Here is a 24547-nt window from a genome sequence, read left to right on the forward strand (position 1 = left end):
ACAAGGGAGCATTTGTCTCACCGTGGCTAGATTTTTAACTATGCCACATGTATTTATTATATTTGCAAGTGAAGAATAGATATAATTTTGATGTGATCTTTCGAATGTACATGGGATATTTTTTAAGGTCCAAATATATGTGTTTTGATCATTGATTTTTTTTTTTAATTAAGTAATATTTGCTCTTTTTTTTTCAGCCAAGCTGAAAGTTAGGAACGAATAGAAAGTTAGGAACGCAGGTGCAAGCCACTGCGGGACCCTCCGTAACTGCCCCGTTTATTCCCTCGCCACCGCAGCGTTCTCCTTCCCAAATTCGACCACGGCCATAGCCCCACGCATCCTCCGCCGCTGCTTCTTCCTCCTCCCTTCCCTTGCTACCAACCCTAATACACCAACACCTTCTTCTCTCTCACGTCAAAATCTCAGCTTTCAATTTCGAGGTCGCATGATCGGGCCGTAAGCTCTTTCCTCTTTTTCCGGTTGTCTATTTATTTATTTTCGATTTTCTTGTCTTATCGGTCTTTTTTTTTTGCCATTTTTTGCCGCATTTAATTCCGTTGTTATTAAGGTTCCCATTGGGGTCTCCTTCGTGCAAAGTTCGTGTCAGGTATTTTTATGGTTGAACAATTTTGGGGGCAGTTGTTTTCATTTTGATGCCACGGTTGTCGGTGTGTTCACGATTAACTTCTTCATTTGTCTCTGGAATTAATAGAAATTGTTACTCTTCCTTGCCTGTCTAGCTCATTATTCACTTGGCGCAGACAATGTTTACTTTACTGACGATCTTGGTTCAGTTCACTGATATGCCTTTTTTTTTCCTTTTCTCTTTCTACCAGATCAAAGAAGGCCACCCTAGTTATAGATCTTTGCCTAAAAGTTGCTTAATATTTGGTAATGGCAAATGCTGAAGTAACTAGCGCTCTAGAAAGTGCCAATGAAGATATTCCTTTGTTCTCGGATATTTCTGGTTATAATCAGGTTGAGGAGATTTCACCTGATTTGTTGAAGAATACGCCATCAAACATTGCCAAACTGGAAGATGCAATTGAACATTGCAAGGCCCACCAGAAGTATCTTGCATGCACGAAGAGCCCTTCCGATGGGGATGATGTCCGTTGGTACTTTTGCAAAGTGCCTCTCGCAGAAAAGGGTTGGTTTATTGAATTTCCTTTCCATCGAATTCGTCACATACATTTTCTAGGATTTTGACTTTTATGGGGTACTCACTTTTGAGCTCCTTATCGTTTTGAGAAAAAGGTGCTGCAGATGCCTACTCTGTACATAAAGGAAGAAATATTGACATACATACAAAGTAGTTGCACAAATATAATTATGTATAGAGTCTTATCCACTCTTTGTGTTTAAATATTCAAACAATTTGAAATGTTTAACATTTTCACTTTTCATGAAGTTCGAGTCTTATTGCTTTTGGGCTCAATTTATTTTCAATGTTTCAGTAGAAAGAAAGTGTACATAATTTGATCACTGCTAAGTAACTCACTTGCAAATTAGTTAACTTGTGACAATTTTTTCAACGTGATCATCTTTGTATATAAGTTATACAGAAAGGACCAATTCAAATAGTACAATTAGAGTGTCATTCTATTATTGTATGACGAGCTCTTTCTGTCAGATGATTTGGTTAGGTTATGCTAGTTTTATCATAAGGTAATAACATAATCTTGTATGATGCCATCACATATAGATAAGAGTGCTTTATTTGTACTCTGTTTATGAATATGTTTATCTTGTTTTACAGAGCTTGCCGCTTCAGTTCCTAGAACAGAAATTATCGGAAAGAGTGATTATTTCCGATTCAGTAAGAGGGATTCTCTTGCACTAGAGGCTTCTTTCTTGCAGGTCACTACTAGGACCACAATCTGTTCAATTTCTCTGCCTTTGAGTTTCTGATACTACACATAGCCACTAGCTAATGATTTTTCATTTTTGTGGGAACCATCTTGGCTACTTGTTTACGTAAGACTGATTGTCTACTCATTGACATGCTAGTATTTTTCCACCTCGTATGAACATGGACATGTATCAATGGTAGAATGGTAGAAAGGACTAAGAGAATAAGATTCAAGTCATTTAAAACACTTTTCTGATGTTTATTATATCGTTTTTTGATCCAATAATATTATTGTCAGGTGTTATGTTTGTCAATTGGAGAAGAATATTGTGATAAACTGTTGTATCATTATGATGATGAAATACAACCATGAGGCAAGGGAATTGTTTGATTAACACATGCTGTTGTTTATTCTTTCTTTCTTTCTTTTGGTAGAGGAAATGGGCCTCCTTAACTTACAGTTTCATACTCATTGACAATTCTATCATGGGAATATGTCTGCTTTGTGCAAACAAACACTCTGAACTGTTACATACCCCCTAGAACTAAGTTCTAAGCTTTCTGTGACATATTTACATGGACCAAGAAGTTATTAAACTAATAGTTGGCACATATGGTGTGTAGGTTTTTTTGTACTAGTTAAAGGATATAGGAGGATTTTCACTTCAGTTAGTGTTTACTCTAGTAATCATTTTCTTCAATCTTGGTTCTCTGCTGACAACTATAATTAAGGAGTTAATGACGAAGTTGACAAAGGAGATAACAAGACAAGAGGTCTAAAAGAATTTAATCCTGCATATTCACCAGTTTTCTTTTTCTTTATAGAATATCCTCACCTAGATAGCCTTAAATGTGGTCTTTTGTCTAATGATAGGATAAGCCCAGGTTAACCAATTTGGTTGGTGGATAACTATTTTATTTTATTTATTTAAATATCTATATCTCAATTTGTCAGGAAGCTTGTGCCAAATTTAGGCGATGATGCTTCATACTATAATATAAAAGTTTTTTCTAACATTGCAGCATGTAGTGTCTGTATTGAGTACATTTTGTTTCCAAATTGCTCTTAGCTTACACTCCTAGCATTCCATATCAGATCTCTGATAAAAAAAGTTTCATTTGTATCACAACTTCTGAAATAGTAAAATCTTCTAATCATTGGTTGCATAGTTTTCTTTTGTTCCTAAAAAACAAGCGTCACTACTTTACATTCAAATATTTGTCATTGAAATGTTTGCAAAAAAAAAATGTGACAGATGGAGGAAGAATTACTTGCACATTGGTGGAAGGAATATGCAGAATGTAGTGAGGGTCCAAGTGGACCTCAAACGACTAGTAGCTTAACTTTTGACTATAAATATGATGAGTTGTATGCTGTAGAGGAAGAGAGAGTAGGTGTCCCTGTAAAAGGTGGTCTTTATGAGGTATTTCCTATACTTGTTCTACAATCTGACATTTTCCTTTAGATATTGTTTTTTATATTTACTGACCAGTTAATGTCTAAATAATATGTTGGATAAGTGTTTATTCTAATTGGGTATATCATTTTGTTTATGACATTTTTTGTATTGTGCTTTACCTTCCAATTGTAGCAACAAGTCATGTGTCCCACTTATTTAGATGTTGGTTAGATATCTTTAAATGTCAAGTGAAGTCTTCTTGGTCTATTTTTTGCTCTTACCACAAGTTTAATTAATTCAACCTGTAAATTGTCTAAATATGAAGTAAATCAATTGTCTTTGAACATTGCCATACCATTTCAATTTCTCTCTCTCTCTCTCTCTCTCTCTCTCTATATATATATATATATATATATATATTTCTTACCATTAATAATCTTTTTTTTTCTTCCATCTATTTTAGTGACCCCACCTCTCCATCTAAATATTCTTGTATCTACTCATTTTTCATATTATTTCTTAACTACCTAGCACGCTAACACATGTAGCATGATTGCTTATATTATAGTATTAAAAATTTCATCTTAGTCTAAGGGGAACATGACAATTACACAAGACTTCATGAGCCTCTATTCATTCAACCACCTTCGCTTTATTTGTTAATTATCACTTTTTTTTTTATCAATCTTTTATAATTTATCTAAAGCACATCTAGAATTTCACATGCAAATAACTTAGTTGTTCCTTTTCTGTCTTTTAATTTATGAAATTATATTTCATGTATTTCTCAGTTTAGGTTTTTTTATTCTAAAATTTGTCTCCATAGTTCTAAATTGCAAGTTTCAAGCTTATTCTAACAAGGTTATATAATATCCATCACGGACAATAAGATTTCATATCATATAATTTGACACAACATGCATTAATGTGTGCTTAGACAATTTCCAATAAATTTTCTTGTTTAATTCCTTTCTATTTGGATAGTTATAATCCCCTTCTTGGACTAGTTTACATTTTTAAACTATAGACAATTAGATATTCAACTTGGCTTGTTATAATTACCTTATATTTGGTTTTGGTTAATTTAGATTCAAAAATAAACTTCAACAACTAGATATTTAAGTATTAGAATTTTCAAGAAATAAATTAAAAAGCACAATATGCATCTGAGCATTAAATATAATTCTATGTAAGCATTAAGGTGTAGAGTTCTGTAGGGTGGCACAAGTGAAATTTATCGTTCCACTCGTTAACCAACACTAAAACGCTTTAGTACAAGGAACCACAATCAAAATGTCAGTCATTGTGAGGCCTCTACAAGCTCTTGAGAGCCTTGGAGGAGTGAGGCCTGACTGCGAGACCTTCGTGAGCTTGTAGCAGTGAGGTCTAATTATGAGGCCTCTTGTGGCAATCTCGCCTAGCCACGAGGCCTCTACAAGCTCTCAACAGCCTTGCAGCAGCGAGGCTTGACCATGAGGCCTTCGTGAAGTTGCCTCGTTTCCGTCCTAGCTTTGATAAATAAAAAATATTTTATTTTTTAAGAGACAAAATTGGTAGGGAGAAGCAGAGAATTCATTTTTAAGTTATGGTACAAGGAGAAAAGGAATGAGTAAAATAAGAAATGAAATAGGTATTATTGTAGATAATTCGTTAAGGGATTAAGTAGTAGTAGTTAGGAAGTAGTATATAGTTCGTCAATTTAAGCTAATTTTGAAATTTTTTAATTGATCTAGCTTCACTTTAATCTTACTTTGATTCTTAGAGAAGTTGCACCAGAACATTAGAAGAAGAGAAACTTTGCCAAAATCTTAAATAGCTTTATCTTGCCACAGTTCAAGGTTCTCAAGGATCACTTATTTAATCTTGTCATTACTTGTTAGGCTTGACACATCATCCATCTCTCTCTCATCCGCTATCAATCAAGCAAGACTAGTGTGGATCAAGAAAGATTATTGTGGCCCCTCGAAGCACGGTGTTGCGAAACTCCACAGTGGGTGGCGCAAATTGGAGCATCAGGGTTCAAAATTCCACCCATATAGCATTTCTGCCTACAGTGGATTTCTAGCCGTGAACGTCTAACACTATTGGCCCGATGTGAGCGCTACCTGGATTTACTCTATTAGCTAGTGGTGGCTAGTGAGAAACATCCGTAGGCCGGGCCGATCGTCTCCAGGATTAGTCGGTTTGAAGAGCTGGATACCTGAATTACAAAAAAAAAATTATTGTGGAAAGGAAGTGAAGACAATAATTTGTCTCAATCAACAATGATCCTAAAGTTATCATTCATTATTTCATTCAACTAAAAACCAATTCAAATATAGTTAGAGATTTGATTAAACCCCAGCCATTTCTTGGATTTTTTTGACTATTCATTCTCAATTACGATACCAATAACAACTAGGCCATTGATGCCCTATTAGTTTGGTGGATCTGTCCAAAAACCAACAAGGCAGAAGAGGATAAAGATAAGGAGCCAAACGAGTTGTTTAAAATAATCATTCTTTTTTTCTCTCTTTATTTAGGGATGATTGTTATGTGAAGAAATTGGAATGTTTTGATCTTCTCACTCTTCTCTCTATTCTCACCAAGTAGCCCATCTTTTCTTGAACAACAATAACTGTTAGTAGATGTTGATCCCTCTTGTGATAAGTTTTTGGTGATGCTCAAACATTTTGGTGCTAAAAAGCATTTTCTTTATTCCATCAAACGTATTTTAATTTTTAAAATTTTATTTAGTCACTTAACTAATCATTGGGACCTGCACCATTATCTATTTTCATTTTCCATAGAACTCAATAATCTAATTCGGTCTATGTGACTACTTATATATATTAACATGCACTTATGCTCAAGATTTAATTAACCATGAATTTGATTTTATACAACTTTTATTAAAATGACAAATATTATCATAGCTTACTGTTGAAATTCTTCTGGGCAGGTGGATTTAACTAAGCGTCACTGTTTCCCTGTGTATTGGAGTGGTGAGAACAGACGTGTTTTAAGAGGCCATTGGTTTGCCCGTAAAGGTGGACTTGATTGGCTTCCACTACGTGAGGATGTTGCAGAACAACTAGAGTTGGCCTATAATTGTCGAGTATGAACTCTGTTATGCTATATTCATATACTTATAGATTTGACCATTCGCACGAGGCTGCTTTTTTATTTTTGTGCTTGTTCTGTGCACTTCTAAGATATGGTATGTTAAGGACCTGAAATCTGTTGCTTCTATTCAGTATTTTACAGTACTTATTTTGGAGAGTCAAATGTGTTCTTCTAGGAAGAAGCTAACTCTAAGACACTGTTAGCTGCATTCTTATTTTCGTAGCTGGTTTCTCTGTTTCTGATGACCAAAGAATATCTATTGTACTTGATCTAGTAATCTTTAGTGCAATCAAGTTTCTCTAATGCAATGAAGTCCTGGAACACCTTTATGCAGCTAATCAAAAATAATTCCCTGCTCATTGCCTCTCCCTTGATCTTTATTTTTTTATATTTGAAAGTTTGAAGATCTTTTTTTTTTCCTCAGCAGCCTAGTTTCTCTTTTATAGCGACACTAGCCCTTAAAATTGTGATACATTCAGGTATGGCATCGTCGCACGTTTCAACCTTCAGGTCAATTTGCTGCTCGTATTGATTTGCAGGGCACATCTCCAGTATGTCAGTTGATCCAATAGTTTGCCAATCCAATACATGCTATCCTCTTGCTAAAAAAATATTTACCTGCACAGGGATTGCATGCACTTTTTACAGGAGAAAATGATTCTTGGGAAGCATGGTTAGCTTTTGATAACATTGGCTTCTCTTTTGGAGGTGGTGCTGTGGTTAAACTAAGACGTGGTTTCTCAACTTCTGGATCAGTGAGGCCTACTCAGGTTGGTCTTCTAAGTTTGGAACATTTCTTACCACCTTTTGAACAAACATAGCTGATTTTATAGATTAGTTAAACTTCTACTCTTAATAATGATTGATTAGAAAGCGAGCAATGTCACATATTTCAAATTTACTTTTAGGTTTGCTTTTTTTTTTAAGTGGATACTGCTTGGCTTTTTCAAGCTTCAAATTATCACATATTAGATAAAGGCACCGGAGTCTTTTTTTATTTTTTATTTTTTTGCAATATCTTGTTGAAAATTGAAAAATATATTATTTAAAAACTTGTCCAATGCATGAGATCCTAATTTTTTTTTTTACAGATTCATGATAAGATTTATTCTTCAAAACAACTTTTTTAATAAAAAACCCTTAAAATTTTTTTTGAAACTAAAGAGATTTTTAAGAAATCATATTTTCCTACACTTCAGTGAAGTCATGCTAAAATTGCTACCATGTGACGTGAAGATCATAGATTTGACACTCGAAAATAGTCTCTTCCAAAACAGGATAAGGTTGCGTACAATATACCCTTCTCTAAGACCCGTATTGGCGGAAGCTTCATTCTCTGAACTATCTTTTTTTTATATTTTTCTATACTTCACCTCAAACTTTTGAATAGATATTTATGATTTCCAACTTGAATATAATACTTTGAAACATTGAGCTACTTTTTAGTAAGTATATCTTCAACTTGTTCATATGTAGACTTGTAAGGAGTACAAATCAACCCACTCTCTAGTTTTTCGTTTCTCCTTGATGAAGCGTAACACCCCAATTTCTTGCTCACTAACTTTTCACAAAGAAAGGTGCAATATTTGGTGGACCTTTGATGCATTTCTGGTGTTTCTTTGAGATACTATAATAATTGGTGAGCTGCTTGTAGATGAGCTTCTTTTGGGTTATTCATGAATTGAGTAATCATTCTTACTGAATATACTATGTCTAGTGGTGTATGAGACATACATAAGTTTTCCTTCCGAATATTGATACATTCCTTTATCTATTGTGACATCTTACTCTGTAATTTCAAGTTTGAGATTTAGATTTATTGGAGTAGTTGGTGGCTTGCATGCTTCCTTGCCTATTTCTGTAAGAGAAGATCATTGATATATTTTTGTTGGGAGATGAAAATGCCTTGCAGTGAGCCACTCAATCCCAAGAAAAAATTTTAAGCTTCATAATATTTTGATTTAAAATTGTTTTGGTAAAAACTAAGTTAGGAGTGTCTTTCCTTTCACCATTTCCTAACATTATTATATAAGCATATACTAAGAGTGTGTTGTGACTCCCCTGAAGAAAAATTTACTGAATAATGTATAACGCCCTTCACTTTGTACCCTATAACAATCTTAACTTTAGCAAATCTAAGGTTTAAGATTTTAAATTGTGTCATAGTTTCGGTCTTTTGACTAGAGCAATAATATTTCCTTATTGTGCTAACATTTTGGTGTATAGTGCCTGTGATGGATTAGAGGTTGAAGGAGGAAGGAGATAAAATAGAGGAAGGAGACATTATACATGTCGAGTGGTATTAAGTTTTGATAATTTAACGAAACGATACATTTTGGTCGTTTTGCTCGACACATTATGAGATTTCAAACCAGGGGTAAATCTACCAAACCATGTTTGTGGTGATTACTTAAGTCCATATAAGACTATTCAGTTTACTTATAATGTTGAGTATTCAAATTATTTCCATATCCTGATGGGATTTGCATATAAATATTTTCATTTAGTTCTTCGTGCAAACCTACCAAAGTCAGCTCCAAGCCCGGTTGAAAAAGGGTGAGGGTTGTGTGTTAGGTGCCAACTAGCATAGACTTACAGGCAAGTGTTCAATGAATAGATTTATCAAACTATTGTGCTAGTATTAGGATGTTCCCGGAAAGAACGCGTTGTAGGGTCTAACTGTAATGTCTTGTTAAGGACCGCTACATCTTCATGAAAACTCTAGTGTAGTGTTAAATATGGAAGAGTTCGCGTTGCAGGGTCTTGGCAAGGATCACTACATGTCTATGATAATTTGAGTGTAATGTTAAATATGCAAGAATTTTCACACCATAGGTTAGGTAAGAATAAATATTATAAAAAAATTAATTGTCTAAGATTTGGAACATGAAATCTTGGAACACTCACTAGTAAAATGATAGAGGTAGTAGATACAATAATTAGGAGAAGAATTAATATTTTGTGTGTACAAGAAACAAAATGGATAGGAGAGAAGACAAAGATGATTGAGAATTCGGGTTTAAAGTTATGGTCCACATGAAGGAGTAAAAAATGGAGTAGGTATTGTTATTGATAATTTGCTAAAGGATGAAGTAATAGTAGTTAGAAAGGGGAATAGGATTATAACTTTCAAGATAGTGGTGGCAAAAGAAACTATTAATATAATTAACATATATGCATCTCAAGTAGGATTAGATTAACACACCAAATCTAGATTTTGGGGTGACCTAGTAGACGTATTACAAAACATTCCACACGATTTTGATAGGAAATCTAAATGGGCATGTAGGAGTAAAAAAAGAGGAATATGATAGAGTGCATGGGGGTTATGAGTTTAGAACAAAAAAAAATGAAGAAAGAAAAACTATATTGGATTTTGAAATAGCATATGATCTTAAACTAGCTAATACGTTTTCTACGAAAAGAGAATAACACTTGATCACATTCAAAAGTAAGAATAATAAATCACAAATTGACTTTCTTATGGTTAAAAATAATGACAGAAAGATTTGTCAAGATTGCAAAGTTATCCTCGAGAAAATTTGACTATCCAACATAGGTTAGTAGTGTTGGATATACGCCTCAAACATAGTATCAATAGAAAGAAAATATCCACAACTCCTAGAATTAACTGGTGAAAGTTAATAAATAGGAAGCAAAACATATTTAAGGGAGGGTAGGAGTACAAATATTAGGGGAAATATATGACTCGAATACGACGTGGGATAAGATGATATTAAAGTTGAAGAAAAAACAAACAACCTATAAGGAATTATATATTTGTAAGAACGAATAAAACTTAAAAAAAAATACAATAGCTGAGAAAGAGGCTAAGAAAACAGTGATGGAAGCTAAGAGTGAAATTTTTGAACACATAAAAAATTGGATACAAAAGAATGGGAAAGAGGGAGACAAGAGATCTTATCCAAATAAAATATATTAAAGATGAATGTAATAGGATACTAGTAAACGATGTGAAAATCAAAGATCGATGGAATTGGTATTTTCATCAACTTTTCAATGAAAGTTTAGATGACCAAGTAATTTAGGTAATTTAAGTAAGTCAAATGAATTTAGAAATTTAAATTTTTATTATAGAATTCAAACTTTAGAAGTAGAGCAAGCTTTAAATGAGATGCAAAATGGAAAAGCATTTGGACCAATTTTCTGATAAAAGTATGGAAGTATCTTGGGAACAAGGTATTGAATAGCTTACAAAGTTATTCAACTTGATATTGTAAATTAAAAAAATGTCTGATTAGTGGAAGGTAAGGATTCTAGTTCTCTTATGTAAGAATAAAAAAATGTACAAAATTATATAAACTATAGGGGTATTAAACTAATGAGTCATACTATGAAATTTTGTGAAAAAGTAATAGAAAAAAGATTTAAAAAAGCGACCACGGTTAGTGAAAATCAATTTAGATTCATGGGTGGAAAGTCAATAATAGAAGTTGTACATCTTATCGGACAACTAATTGAAAAATATCGGGAACAAAAGCAAGACTTACACATGGTATTCGGTGACCTAGAAAAAGCTTATGATAAAGTTTGAAGAGAAATTATATGGAAAATTTTAGAAAAGAGAGGTGCTACCATTGTGTATATTGAACTAATTAAGGATATGTATAAGAATGTAATTACAAGAGTGAAGACTTTAGGTAGATTAACTGAAGCATTTCCCATAAAGATAGGTTTACATCAAAGATCAGCTCTAGGTCCTATCTTTTTATACTAATCATGGATGAACTCACTGAACACATCCAAGATATAGTACCACGGTGCATGTTATATGTAGATGATATTGTTTTGATAGATGAGACATGTGAAGGAGTAAATGCTAACCTTGAATCTTGGCGGGAAACGTTACAAGTGAATGGTTTTAAGTTTAGTAGAGTAAAGCAGAATATATGGAATTTAAGTTTAGCAATATTAGACATAATAAAATAATTATTAGGATGGAAGATTATGAGTTGTATGTAGCTAAGAGTTTTAAGTATTTATGATCATTTTTGTAAATGGATGGAGTGATTAAGAGAGATGTCTTACCTAAAATACAAGTGGATCATTGAAATAAAGGAGAGCGTTAGATATTCTTTGTGATCGTAAAGTACCTATAAGACTTAAAGAATTTTTTTTATAAAACAATGATTAGACCTATTATATTATATGGAGTTGAATGTTGGGCTATGACTCGAGCACACGAACAAAAAATGAGAGTTGCAGAAATGAGAATGTTAAGGTAGATGTGTAGACATATAAGGATGGATAGGATAAGAAATGAAAATATTAAAGAGAAAGTCAGGGTTGCACCTATTAAGGAAAAATTGTAGAAGATACATTTAAGATGGTACGAACATGTACTTAGATGACAAATAAATGCTTAAATTAGGTGATGTGAAACTATGACAAATGTGCATAACAAACGAGGAAGCGAAAGACCAAAAAAGACTTGGTTAGCAATAATAAAATAAGATAAAATTTATTTAAATATAAATTTTGATATAGTGGGGGATAGAGCCCAATGATGTAGAAGGATCTGTTGGAACCCCAAGGTTGTTTTGATGTGATCAATCAAGTTAAGTTAGGTCTTGTGGTGTTTTAACTTTGTGTCTAAGTGTGCAGGAGCTTAGGAGCACAGGAAGTAGAGCGGAAGATGCAGCTAGCGAGAAGGACGACACGGGAGAGAGCCGACGGGATCAGTACGTCTGAGGGACGAGGCGCTGCGGAAGAGTACACCGGCGGATGAGAAGGGAGTGTGCGATGTTTTTGAGGGATGAGAAGCAGGAGCGAAAGATTGCTCGAGGTTCAAGAGATGCAGCTAGCGAGAAGGTCAGCACGGGAGTGAGCCGACGGGCTTAGTGCATCCGAGGGACGAAGAGCTGCGGATGAGTACACTAGCGGACGAGAAGGAAGCACGCGATGATTCCGAGGGACGAGAAGCCAAAGTGGAAGCCTGCCCGAGAAGGCCGGAAGTTGGGTACGGGTGAGCCCTATTCCGAATGGCCAAGATCACCCAAGCGATTGGAGTGGAACATCTGGACTGAAGCGAGCAGAACTGGAGCAGAGGGTCCGGACCGAAAAAAGTCAACAATGTTGACTTTAAGGGTTCGGGTGCCTGGAATGCGATTTTGACCAGATCACGTTTGACCGTGATCCGTTATGAAGGGGATAAAATTTTATCCCCTTCTAGGCGGTTGGAACTTTCCAGGTTCCTGGAATCCTTCCAGGCGCCCCAACTAAGGCTATAAATACAGCCTTGGTCCAGAAGCTAGACATGAACTAGAATTACTGAGCAACACTCTTATACGCCTTCTACTTTGTTTAGCTTCTTCATTTTTGTGCTTTCACTGCTGTAAAAGACTTCTCCGCCCGAAAGAGATACTTAGTGCGATTCAATTCCTTGGATTAACAACCTCCCCGGTTGTAACCAAGTAAAATCTGTGAGCCTCATCTTTTTTAATTTATTTCTTTATTTTTATTTATGCAAGTGTTCTTTTAAGTCCGAGAAGGGTTGTTTTGTTTTTAATTGTGCAGGGCTATTCAACCTCCCTTCTTGCCGGCCTATCCGGACCAACAGGATCCATATAGCTGACCCCACCTAAGTGGGATAAAGCTTGGTTGTTGTTGTACTAGTAGTATTTAGTTCTTCATGCAAAAATGCATTCTTGATATCAAATTGTTGTAATTCCCAATTATAATTAATTGCCAATGATATTAAAATTCTGACAATATTCATTTTTACAACTAGGAAAAAAAATGTTTAGATAATAATCCCATAGGTTTGATTATAGCCCTTGGCTAATCTTGCTTTATATCTCAGTATTGATCTATTTACTCTATATTTCACTATATAACTCTTTTACACCGGTTTATTTTCTTCCCTTTTGGCAACTTGAGTAATTCTCATGTTTTATTCTTCTATAATGCCTACATTTCTTTCCATTTCTCAATGGAAAATGCCTCAGATAAGGTGATGTAAATGACATTAGTGTTCAAGTTAATCAAGAAGGCTTTATGTGATGGTGAAAATTGTTCAAATGATAGGAATTTTGCAAGAGGATATAAAGGTTGTTTTATGCACTCACTAGTTTTTTAATAAGAAGATTTAGGTCCTCATCATCATGAAATTCAATTTCAACTTGTAATGAAGAATTAGAAATTATTACCTCATTCTCAAGATCTGAGTTTTATTTAGTTTTATCCTGGACATGCATTAGTTTAAGGACGACCATCTTCTCCCACGAGTAAGCCCACATTCTTAATGATAGTCGGAATTTTTATGCATAGATTCAAACATAAGTTTAGACATAGGATTTGACACAAGTCTAGACATAAGTCCAGACACGATTTGACTTATTAGTTACTTATACAGTAATTATATGGATTGATATTAATATACTAAGTTAACACTTATAACTTAATATTGATAAACTTTTTCGGTTAATAGTGACGTAAATTTGATATCAATGTTTTACATCGTTATAAGATATTATAAATTTCTCATTTGAATACAATTGAGTTAAATTGAATTTAACTAGGACATTATTTAAGATGTTTATAGGTTGATTTGACTTAGCATATGATTCTCATTTTGGTATTAGAATATTAGTAGAGAATTAGAGATTACAATAAATCAATATTTCATTTGATAGGATGATTGTTATATGTTTTAAGTTGTTTGATTGACATTTTTATTCAATTTACTATCTTATTGCTAAACCCGTCGATGTCGATCCCAAGCATGGATGAAAAAGGACGAGGGTTGCACGTTATATTGTTAGCCAACATGGACTTTTAAGCAAATACTCAATAAATGGATCCATTAAACTATTATGTTAATGCTAGAATGTTCTCCGAAAGAAACGTGCAACAAAGACCACTACATCTCTATGAGAATTTGAGTGTAGTATGCAAAAGTTCTTACATTATAGGTTGGGTAATAACAAATATTATAGTAAAAATTAATTGTCTAAGATTTGGAATATAGAATCTTGGAATGCTAACTGATAAAACAATGGAGGTAGTAAATACGATGATTAGGAGAAGAATTAATATTTTGTGCGTACAAGTGACAATGGGTAGGGGAGAAGATAAAGATAGAGAGTTTGAGTTTTAAGTTATGGTACACATATGGAGTAAAATAAGAAATGGAGTAGGTATATTGTCAAAGTTCGCTAAAGGATGAAATAGTAGGAGTAGTTAGAAAGGGAATAGAATTATAACTCTCAAGATAGTGGTGGCGAGAGAAACTATTAATGTAGTTAACATATATGTACCTCGAGTAGGATTACATGAATACACCAAATCTAGGTTTTGGGACAACTTAGATGAGGTATTATAAAATATTCCGCTGGTCAAAATGATTTTAATAGGAGGAGATCTTAATGGACATGTAGGAGTGAAAAATAAGGAATATGATACGATGCATAGGGTTAAGGGTTTGGAACAAGAAATAAAGAAGGGAAAGCTATATTGGATTTGGCGATAGCATGACCTTATACTAGTTAATATTTGATATGTTTTTTAATAAAAGAGAACACTTGGTCACGTTCAAAGTGGGAATATTAAATCGTAAATTGACTTTCTTATGGTTAGGAAAAATGATAGAAAAATTTGTAAAGGTTATAAGATTATCCCTAGAGAAAACCTAACTAATCAATATAGGTTAGTAGTGTTCGATATACGTCTTAAGCATAGTACCAATAAAAGGAAAATATGCATGACTCCTAGAATTAAGTGGCAAAAGTTAAAGGATGAAAAGCAAAACATATTTAAGAAAAGAATAAGAGTACAAGTATTAGCAAAAATATACGACGACTTGAATATAACATGGAATAAGATGATATCAAAATTTAAAAATAATAGCCAAGAATGTATTCGCTGAGTCAAAGGGACGTGCACTACCAAGTAAAGAATCTAGATGGTGGAATTAAAAAGTACAAGAGAAAGTAAAGGAAAAACAAATAGCCTATAAGATATTATATACTTGTAAGAATGAGAGACACTTAAAAAGTATACAGTGGCCAAGAAAGGGGCCTACAAAATGAAACTAAGAATGAAACTTTTGAACGTTTATTTTAAAAATTGGATACAAAAGAATGGGAAAGAGACATTTGCAAAATAGCTAAAGAGAGAGGAAGATAAGAAATCATATTCAAATAAGATGTATTAAAGATAAATGCAATAGGATATTAGTCAATGATGAGGAAATAAAAGAATGATGGAACAGATATTTTCATCAACTTTTCAATGAAGGTTTAGGTGACCAACTTAAATTACGTAATTTAATTAGGTCAAATGAGCATAGGAATTTAAATTTTTATTATAGAATTTAAACTTTAGAAGTAGAACAAGTTTTAAATGAGATAAAGGAAAATATGCATGACTCCTAGAATTAAGTGGCAAAAGTTAAAGGATGGAAAGCAAAACATATTTAAGAAAAGAATAAGAGTACAAGTATTAGCAAAAATATACGGCGACTTGAGTATAACATGGAATAAGATGATATCAAAATTTAAAAATAATAGCCAAGAATGTATTCGCTGAGTCAAAGGGACGTGCACTACCAAGTAAAGAATTTAGATGGTGGAATTAAAAAGTACAAGAGAAAGTAAAGGAAAAACAAATAGCCTATAAGATATTATATACTTGTAAGAATGAGAGACACTTAAAAAATATACAGTGGCCAAGAAAGGGGCCTACAAAATGAAACTAAGAATGAAACTTTTGAACGTTTATTTTAAAAATTGGATACAAAAGAATGGGAAAGAGACATTTGCAAAATAGCTAAAGAGAGAAGAAGACAGGAAATCATATTCAAATAAGATGTATTAAAGATAAATGCAATAGGATATTAGTCAATGATGAGGAAATAAAAGAATGATGGAACAGATATTTTCATCAACTTTTCAATGAAGGTTTAGGTGACCAACTTAAATTACGTAATTTAATTAGGTCAAATGAGCATAGGAATTTAAATTTTTATTATAGAATTTAAACTTTAGAAGTAGAACAAGTTTTAAATGAGATACAAAATGGGAAAACAATTGGACTAGATGATATTCCGATAGAGGTATGGAAATACCTAGGGAATCAAAGGTATTGAATGACTTACAAAGTTATGCAACCTAATATTGAAAATTAAAAGGATGTCTGATTAGTGGAGAATAGGTACTCTAGTTTCCTTATATAAGAATAAAGAGACGTACAAAATTGTGCAAACTAATGGGTATTAAATTAATGAGTCATATAATGAAATTTTGGAAAAGAATAATAGAAAAAAAGACTAAGGAAGGATATCATAGTGATTGAAAATCAATTTGAATTTATGCTTAGAAGGTCAATAATAGAAACTATATATTTTCTCAAGCAACTAATTGAAAAGTATTGAGAATGGAAGCAAGACTTACATATGATATTCGTCGATTAAACAGACTAAGGAAATTATATGGAGAATTATAGAAAAGAAAGGTGTTAACATATATTGAGCTAATTAAGGATATGTATAAGAACGTAATGACAAAATTGACGACTTTAAGCTAATTAACTAAAGTATTTCTCATAAAGATAGGGTTACATCAAGAGTTAGCTAGAAGTCCATGTTGTTTGCAATAATATTGTTTTGATAGATGAGACACATAAAGGAATAAATACTAAACTTGAATCTTGGTAGTAAATGCTAGAAGTGAAAGGTTTTAGGCTTGATAGAGTAATGACAAAATATATGAGATTTAAGTTTTGTAATATTAGACGTAATACGACAATTATTAAGATAGGAGATAACGAGTTGTCTGCGAGTTTTAAGTATTTAAAATAATTTTTTAAAAGGATAGAGGGATTGAAAGAGATGTCTTACATATAATACAAACGGAATAGTTGAAATGGAGAAAAGCGTATGGTGTTCTTTGTGATCGTAAAGTATATCTAAGTCTTAATGGAAAGTTTTTCAAAACGACGATTAGGCATGCTATGTTATATGGAGTTAAATGTTGAGTTATGACTCGAGCACATGAATAGAAGATGAGAGTTGCAGAGATGAGGATCGTAAGATGGATATGCAAACATACAAGAATGGACATGATAAGGAATGAAAATATTAGAGAAAAAATTGGGAGACACCTATTGAGGGAAAACAAAACACGTTTAAGATAGTACGAATATGTATTTAGACGACCAATAAATGCTCAAGTTAGACAATGTGAAACTATGACAAATGTTCATATCAAACGAGCAAGAGAACGACAAAAAAAAGAGACTTGGTTAGCAACAATACAACAAGATAAAATTTATTTAAATATAAATGATGATATACTATGAGATAAAGTCCAATGGCGTAGAATGATCCATATAGCCGACCCCACCTAGTTAGATAAGGCTTGAATGTTGTTATTGTTGTTACTATCTTGTTGCTATGGTCTTTGAAATAAGCACGTACATTGGAAGGGATCTAAAGAAGTTAAACCATTATTGTTTCTTTACTTTGTTTCCCTTCACAATATTGCCCATTAGGACACACATTTGTGTGAGTTTTTCCAATTGAGGTTCACTTTCTTTTCCTCTCAAATCTCCCTTTTCATCTATCTTTTATGTGTCAACTACTGGCCACTGGCAAAGCATGAACTAACACCTATCATATGGCTGACCTGATCACAATGCTCGATTAGGTCTACTGACACCACTTCATAAAATAAGCAGGGAAGATTTTACAAATAATTTGTGATTAGGTGAGCCATAAAACTGCATAGTATGCACTTAGTGGACTCAATCAATGTTAATAATTTCTTAGGACACTCAAATTAAATCGTTCTCCATTGAACTTATCTGTGACCATTGTCTCATTCACAAAGGGCTCAATTTGCTAATTTAGTGGCAGCTGAACTCAAATATAAATACCTAGTCTCTGGATGTATGCTTCCCATTGGTTTCATATCTTCTTGATGTTATTATGCATTTATGCTCATTGTCCTTTATGTGAAACTAAGGTTTCCTGTGAATTTTTGGTTCATTTTAGTCTAATTTGAATTGATCAGGATGAGCTTCGGCAGCAGAAAGAGGAAGAAATGGATGACTACTGTTCTCAGGTGTACCCTAATGATCCAAATACCTTGAATTTTAAAGTTAGAGATGTTTCTTTTGGTATGTTTTCCTTTTTCTGTCGGTATAATCCAACTTCTGAGCAATAAAGTTTGAAGTTGAAGAGTTCCTACCATAACAATATTCCAACTCGATGCCAAGGTAGTGTACATCATCACCAAGTTGTATATAGATAATATGCATAGAGTTGGGACTAAAGAAAACACTTGTCAATGTAATAAAAAAGAATTTATTTAATTTGCATATCACTTGGTGAGAATGTGGGATCACCTTGTATAGAGCTTAATGGAGGATAAGAGTCATGTCGCTTGCTTCAAATGGTTAGGACAAACATGGCTGGATGATGAAGATGCTGCTTCATAGATTTGGGACTACTAAATAGCTTTGTGCTATCCTGATCTTATTTCTCTATTTAATGTATATGGTCAATGTTTGATTGCTAAAAGACAAAAAAAAAATTGTAGAAAATATTTGTAATGTAAGAGGAAGAAATGAAAATAAAGGAAGATGTAGGAGAAACGTGGAATCCTCTTGCAACCATTTGATTACCTTGTATATTATGTGAGATGCCTTTACATAGGTATAAACTCATTAAATGAATGAATTGCTTACCAATGACTAAACTAAGAAACAACCCGCTAATGAAAGAAACACCCTTTACATAAACTAATTATCAATAGTTGATTTTTTTACAGCATTAGTTTGACTAAAAGCAAGTTTAGATGAGTAAAAGAATTTATTGATACAAGTTGATTTTTTTTGGGTTTGTTTATGTGAAACTACTTACATTACCTGAACTAGTCCGATATCATTCATGATTTTATGAGCTTTTGAAATTCCAACGATATGGATTCTGTTGTCTTATCATTTTACTGCTTAATCCAAATCTCCAATTTTTGGTACTGCAGGTGCCAGTTGGTCACCTAGTTTTCATGGTTCATGGTATTGGACAAAGATTAGAGAAAGCAAATTTGGTTGATGATGTTGGTGATTTTCGTCGTATAACATCAAGTTTAGCTGAGAGACACTTAACTTCATACCAAAAAAGCACCCAGAGGATTCTATTTATTCCCTGCCAGGTAAATATTGCTGATTGTATAAGAGTGTGCACATCCATCTTCATGAAAACAAGGAATCTTGACCCGCTTTTTATTTTTATTTTACCTTATTATGAAGGTGAGCAATTTCTGCCATTCATTAATACTTCCGTTGGAAACTTATTGGTGATGTCACCACAGGGGAAGTTGTATGAGCATCTTTTTTGTTTATCTACCTTATTGTTCCTTTCCTCGGTTGTTTTGGGACATGATAAGTTCATAAGCCTAGAGGATATGTATGAATTTGATATTACATAAATGGTTCCTAAACTACCATACAGATTACAAATAGTTCCCTAGTATTTTTTTTTGTTACCATACATCACCAGATTGTCGATATTATGTAAATATCTGCTTGTCAGATTTACTAAATGGTTAGTAACAGGAAACTGATGTGGTAAACATCCATCTCATTTCTACATTGCATGTTTATATTAGTCGACTGCCATGCTAAAAGGCATGTCAACAGCCATAACAGCATTCTTCACTGTGATGCAATGATGTGGCAGTTGACATTGATGATTATGTTGACACAGTGGTTGCAATTGATGATTCTGCAAGATACATATTGCAGATCACCATTTGCCTACCACCAATCTTGTCAAGGTCCAAGGCATTTTTTTTTTATAGGTAAAGGAGAATGTATGTATGAGAGAGGTGAATTTAGATCTTCCTTTGGGCATACCCAAGTCAATCCTCAAACCCCTGAAACTTTAGACTCAGAGTCAAAAGTGAATAAATGTTCATGATTTAAATACATGTATTTGTATCTTTATAAAAACTTGGTCTCTATGACTGGCTGCAAGGCTGCTGCGAGCTCACGAAGGCCTTGCGGCCTTGCCTGGCCACCAGATGGCTGCAAGCTCGTGGAAGCCTCGTGGCCTCTATTGGCCACCATGACCTCGCAGAGAGTTTGGTTGAGGCCCATGCTGCTAGAGTTTTGGCGCAAAAGAATGTTAGATCCAAAACTAATCTTCTCGTCGTTATCATCTGCTATTACCGGCTACAGGCGACAGATATAGTTTATATTTTCTTCTCGGTTGGAACAACAAATTTTGTCAGTGTCAACCGGTACAATATGAAACTTTAAACCTTGGTGTACATGAACTTTTACAAGCATTGAATTGATTGTCATCAGAGTAATTTTTGAGTTAGAAATTTTAGTTCGATCTTGTGCTTGTTTTATCTAGATATGTTCATGTATTTGATCACTGTCTTCATGCTTAATACCGTGTTCTCTATGCTTTAGTGGAGAAAGGGTTTGAAGCTGAGCGGCGAAAGTGCAGTTGAGAAAATAACCTTGGATGACGTTCGAGGTCTCCGCATGACATTGAGTGCCACAGTACACGATGTTCTTTATTACATGAGTCCTATCTATTGTCAGGATATTATTGATTCGGTATGTAAATCATCTTCATAGATGTACTACTGACCACTGTTTTGGTTGGGTATGAATTTCCATATGTTACTTTCCTACCATTTCTTCTTGATATTTGAATAGTTAAGTTTTTAGTGATCAATTATATTCACCTAGATAGTTCAATATCTTCTTCTACTGCAACTTGGACTATTTGATTGATTAATTAGGATTTAGAATTAAAGTGCAACTTGTTGCTTTGACTGCTTTGCATATAAGGCTTTGAAAAAGCATCATCTTGGAAGCATCTTTTTAAATGTGTTTGTCTAATTTAATCATAATTCTTAGTGAATATTATCATTCCACTTTACTCTTTTAATCATGTTAAGAAAAGGTTTAAAACTTTGATTTTGCTATTTGCTTTTAGTCCAGAATGATATTGTTTCAGGTTTTCACCTTCAACCTATTTCAGCTGACAATTTAAGCTATCAGGGATCAGATTCTATCAGCATTGTTTTGGACTGACTTCACTACTTTGATCCCTTCTCAATTGGCTTATTGGCTTTCCAATTCATTTTATTGTCAAATCTAAATTCCATAGAAACAATTTGAAAAAAAAAAATTGAAAAATGTGATGTTACCTTTCTAGTAGGGCCCCTGTGCTGACTGGTATCTCGTTAGTAGGACTTCCATCGTATGAGAGCTGTTCTTGCAACATCCGAGTTAGGTTATGATGGGAGCTGTGGTTCTTGAAACATGCAACTGAGGTTAATATCATAGGTTTTTATCACCCAAATTAGATATTGCTCATACCTCCAATGCATCTCTGTTGGCATCAACTTTTATTTGTAGAACAGGAACTGGAATCAAAATAGGTACAAAATGTGGATCGATGTAGGTGTCAAAGGGTGTGAAAGGAAGAACAAGGGTTGATTGAGGTTTCATAAGTTTGAAAGGGGTGAAAGAGACAAAAGTGACAGGTAGCTGTTGTAGTTCATCATGCTTAATAAGGTCCAAGCCGAGATGGATGTATTAAACAATCAATTATACCTTGTGCCAACCAATACTTTCTAGCACTAGCTTGGGGCGGTACATATTGCCATATTGGGTATTATCTACTGAGATCATGATGTTAAGTAGATGATTGTCTGTAAAAGAGAAAGAGACAATATATTTCTCATCACAATAATCTACTTACATGTAGGTATTTATATACATAAGGAGGGAAAGAGGTTCCTATAATTATAGTATGTCTATCAATCATTAATTACAATCAATCACAATCTCTATAATCAAGCTAATCTAAATCAATCATAGTCTTTACAATTAAGGGAATCTTCAGAAGTATTGAACACTCCTCCTCAACTTGAAGCATATATGTCAATCATATCTAGCTTGTCACAAAGTTCCAAAATCGTTTTCCTCCTAATGCTTTAGTGAAGACATCGACAACTTGGTTGGATGATGATGTGAATGGAGTGATAATTTTTTGGCAGTCAACCTTAATATGCTTAGTCCTCTCATGAAAAATTGGGTTACCTGCAATGTGAATAGCTGCTTGGCTATCACAGTACATTGACAATGGTTCATTGTAGGTGAACGCTAATTCTTCAAGTAAATTCTTCAGCCATAACATCTTAGTTACAGTATGAGTCATGGCTCTGTACTCAGCTTCAGCAGTTGACCTAGCAACAACAATTTGTTTCTTACTTCGCCATGTTACTAGATTTCTCCCTATATAAGTGCAATTCTCAGAAGTGGACCGTCTATCGATCTTAGATCTAGCATAGTCGGGATCAGAATAAGCTTCAATCTTTAGGTGCCCATTTCTCTTAAACGACAACCCTTTTCTTGGAGATTTTTTAATGTACTTAAGAATCGTGATAACAGCATCCCAGTGAACTTGTTTCGGCTTATCTATAAAACGACTGACTATTCCAACTGCAAGAGAGATGTTAGGTTTCATTACTGTTAAGTAGATGAGTTTCCCAACAGGTCGTCTGCCTTATCCTTAAAGAACTCTCTCATATCATCCCAAACACTTGAATTAATATTCGTAGGCGTATCAACAGGCTTTGTTCCAAGCAATCCAACTTATTTGAGTAAATATGTAGCATACTTCCGTTGGCATAATGAAACTCCAGATTTGTGTTGTGAGCAATTTCAATTCTCAAGAAATACTTAGGACGTCCCATATCCCTTGTCACAAAGTGTTACTGCAAATACTTCTTAGTTTCATCTATCCCACATATATCATTGTCGGATATTAGGATGTCATAAACATAAACAATAAGAATGATAATCCCATTCGTGTTGAATTTATCAAACTAGGCTCTAGGGCTTTGTTTAAAATCATAAATAGTCTTTTTAAATTTGTAAACCATAGTAGCATTCTCTCCTAAGCAATATACCCTAGAGGTTGCTCCATGAACATAATCTTGTGCAAATCACCACAAAGAAAGATATTCTTCACATCTAGCTGATACATTGGCCAAGATTAATTAAGAGCCAAGGTAAACAGAACTCTAATAGAATTTAGGTGAGTAGTAGGAGAGAACATCTTAAAGTAATCAACATCATAAGTATGTGTAAATCCTGTGGCTACTAGACGAGTTTTGTATCGATCAATAGTATCTTCAACTTTAAATTTCAAAGTAAATACCCAACGACAGGCAACAATATCAACAAAAGGTGGTGTAGCCACCACCTCCCAAATACCACGAGAGATAAGGGCAGACATTTCCTCATCCATTGTAGTTTGCCAAGCCGAGTGTTGATAAGCCTTAGAGTAGGAAGTTGGAACTTCTGTAGATGATAGAGAAACAACAAAAGCGTGGAATGCAGGACCAACGTAATCAAACGAAGTATGATTAGACAAAGGATGAGTAGTGTATGACCGAATACCTTTACGAAGAGCAATAGGCAGATCAATATCAGAGGGGCGAGGAACATCAGGATCTGCAGGAAGAGGAGGTGAGGGACATGAATCTGGTTATGGCCGAGCACACCTTGTGTACACCTGCAGTGGGTCTATAGTGGGAGACATGGATCATGGGATAGGTAATGGAGGAGATGCTAATGTATCATGTGACTGTGCTATACGGAGGAAAAGTATGGTTGGGACTCAAAAAATGTAACATCAACACAGGTATAACTGCGTTTTGTGAGTGGGTCAAGACAACGATATCCTTTTTGTGTGCGAGAATATCCAAGCAGGATGCATTTAATAGAGCGAGGATACAATTTATCTAAGCCTGGAGAAAAATTATGAACAAAATAAGCACAACCAAATATGCGAGGAGGCATAGACAAATGTCAGGATGAAGTCAAGAGAAGGTGATATCCCCATGTGACACAGTAGAAGACATCCTATTTATGATAAAGCAAGCTATGAGTACAGCATCACCCCATAAAAACTTAGGAGCATGCATGTGACAAAGAAGAGTACGAGCTATGTCTAAAATATGACAGTTTTTGCGTTCAACAACTCTATTTTATTGGGAAATGTATGAACAAGAGATTTGATGAATTATGCCATGAGAATTATAAAATTTAGACATTTTCTTCTAAGTGAACTCAAGTGCATTATCGGTATGAAGAATGTGTAAGGAAATAGAATATTGAGTTTTTATTTCATTAT

General features: G+C 34.0%; 1 protein-coding gene across 3 annotated transcripts in view; it reads left to right on the forward strand.

Annotated features, from left to right (window-relative positions):
- The first annotated feature begins 230 nt into the window (after positions 1–230).
- LOC122009204 (phospholipase SGR2-like) overlaps positions 231–24547 on the forward strand; it is a 38879-nt gene continuing 14562 nt past the window's right edge. The window contains exons 1-10 of one of the 3 annotated variants that reach the window (XM_042565274.1): positions 231–456; positions 837–1150; positions 1760–1860; positions 3109–3276; positions 6194–6349; positions 6837–6908; positions 6984–7127; positions 18390–18440; positions 19362–19532; positions 20800–20949. In XM_042565274.1, coding sequence (XP_042421208.1) covers positions 895–1150; positions 1760–1860; positions 3109–3276; positions 6194–6349; positions 6837–6908; positions 6984–7127; positions 18390–18440; positions 19362–19532; positions 20800–20949 — 1269 coding nt within the window. In that variant the 5' untranslated portion in view covers positions 231–456; positions 837–894. The remainder of the gene's footprint in view (positions 457–836; positions 1151–1759; positions 1861–3108; positions 3277–6193; positions 6350–6836; positions 6909–6983; positions 7128–18389; positions 18441–19361; positions 19533–20799; positions 20950–24547) is intronic. The other 2 variants (XM_042565273.1, XM_042565272.1) reach the window with 2 other exon arrangements.

Source organism: Zingiber officinale, chromosome 8A (assembly GCF_018446385.1).
Source record: "Zingiber officinale cultivar Zhangliang chromosome 8A, Zo_v1.1, whole genome shotgun sequence".
NCBI lineage: Eukaryota > Viridiplantae > Streptophyta > Magnoliopsida > Zingiberales > Zingiberaceae > Zingiber > Zingiber officinale.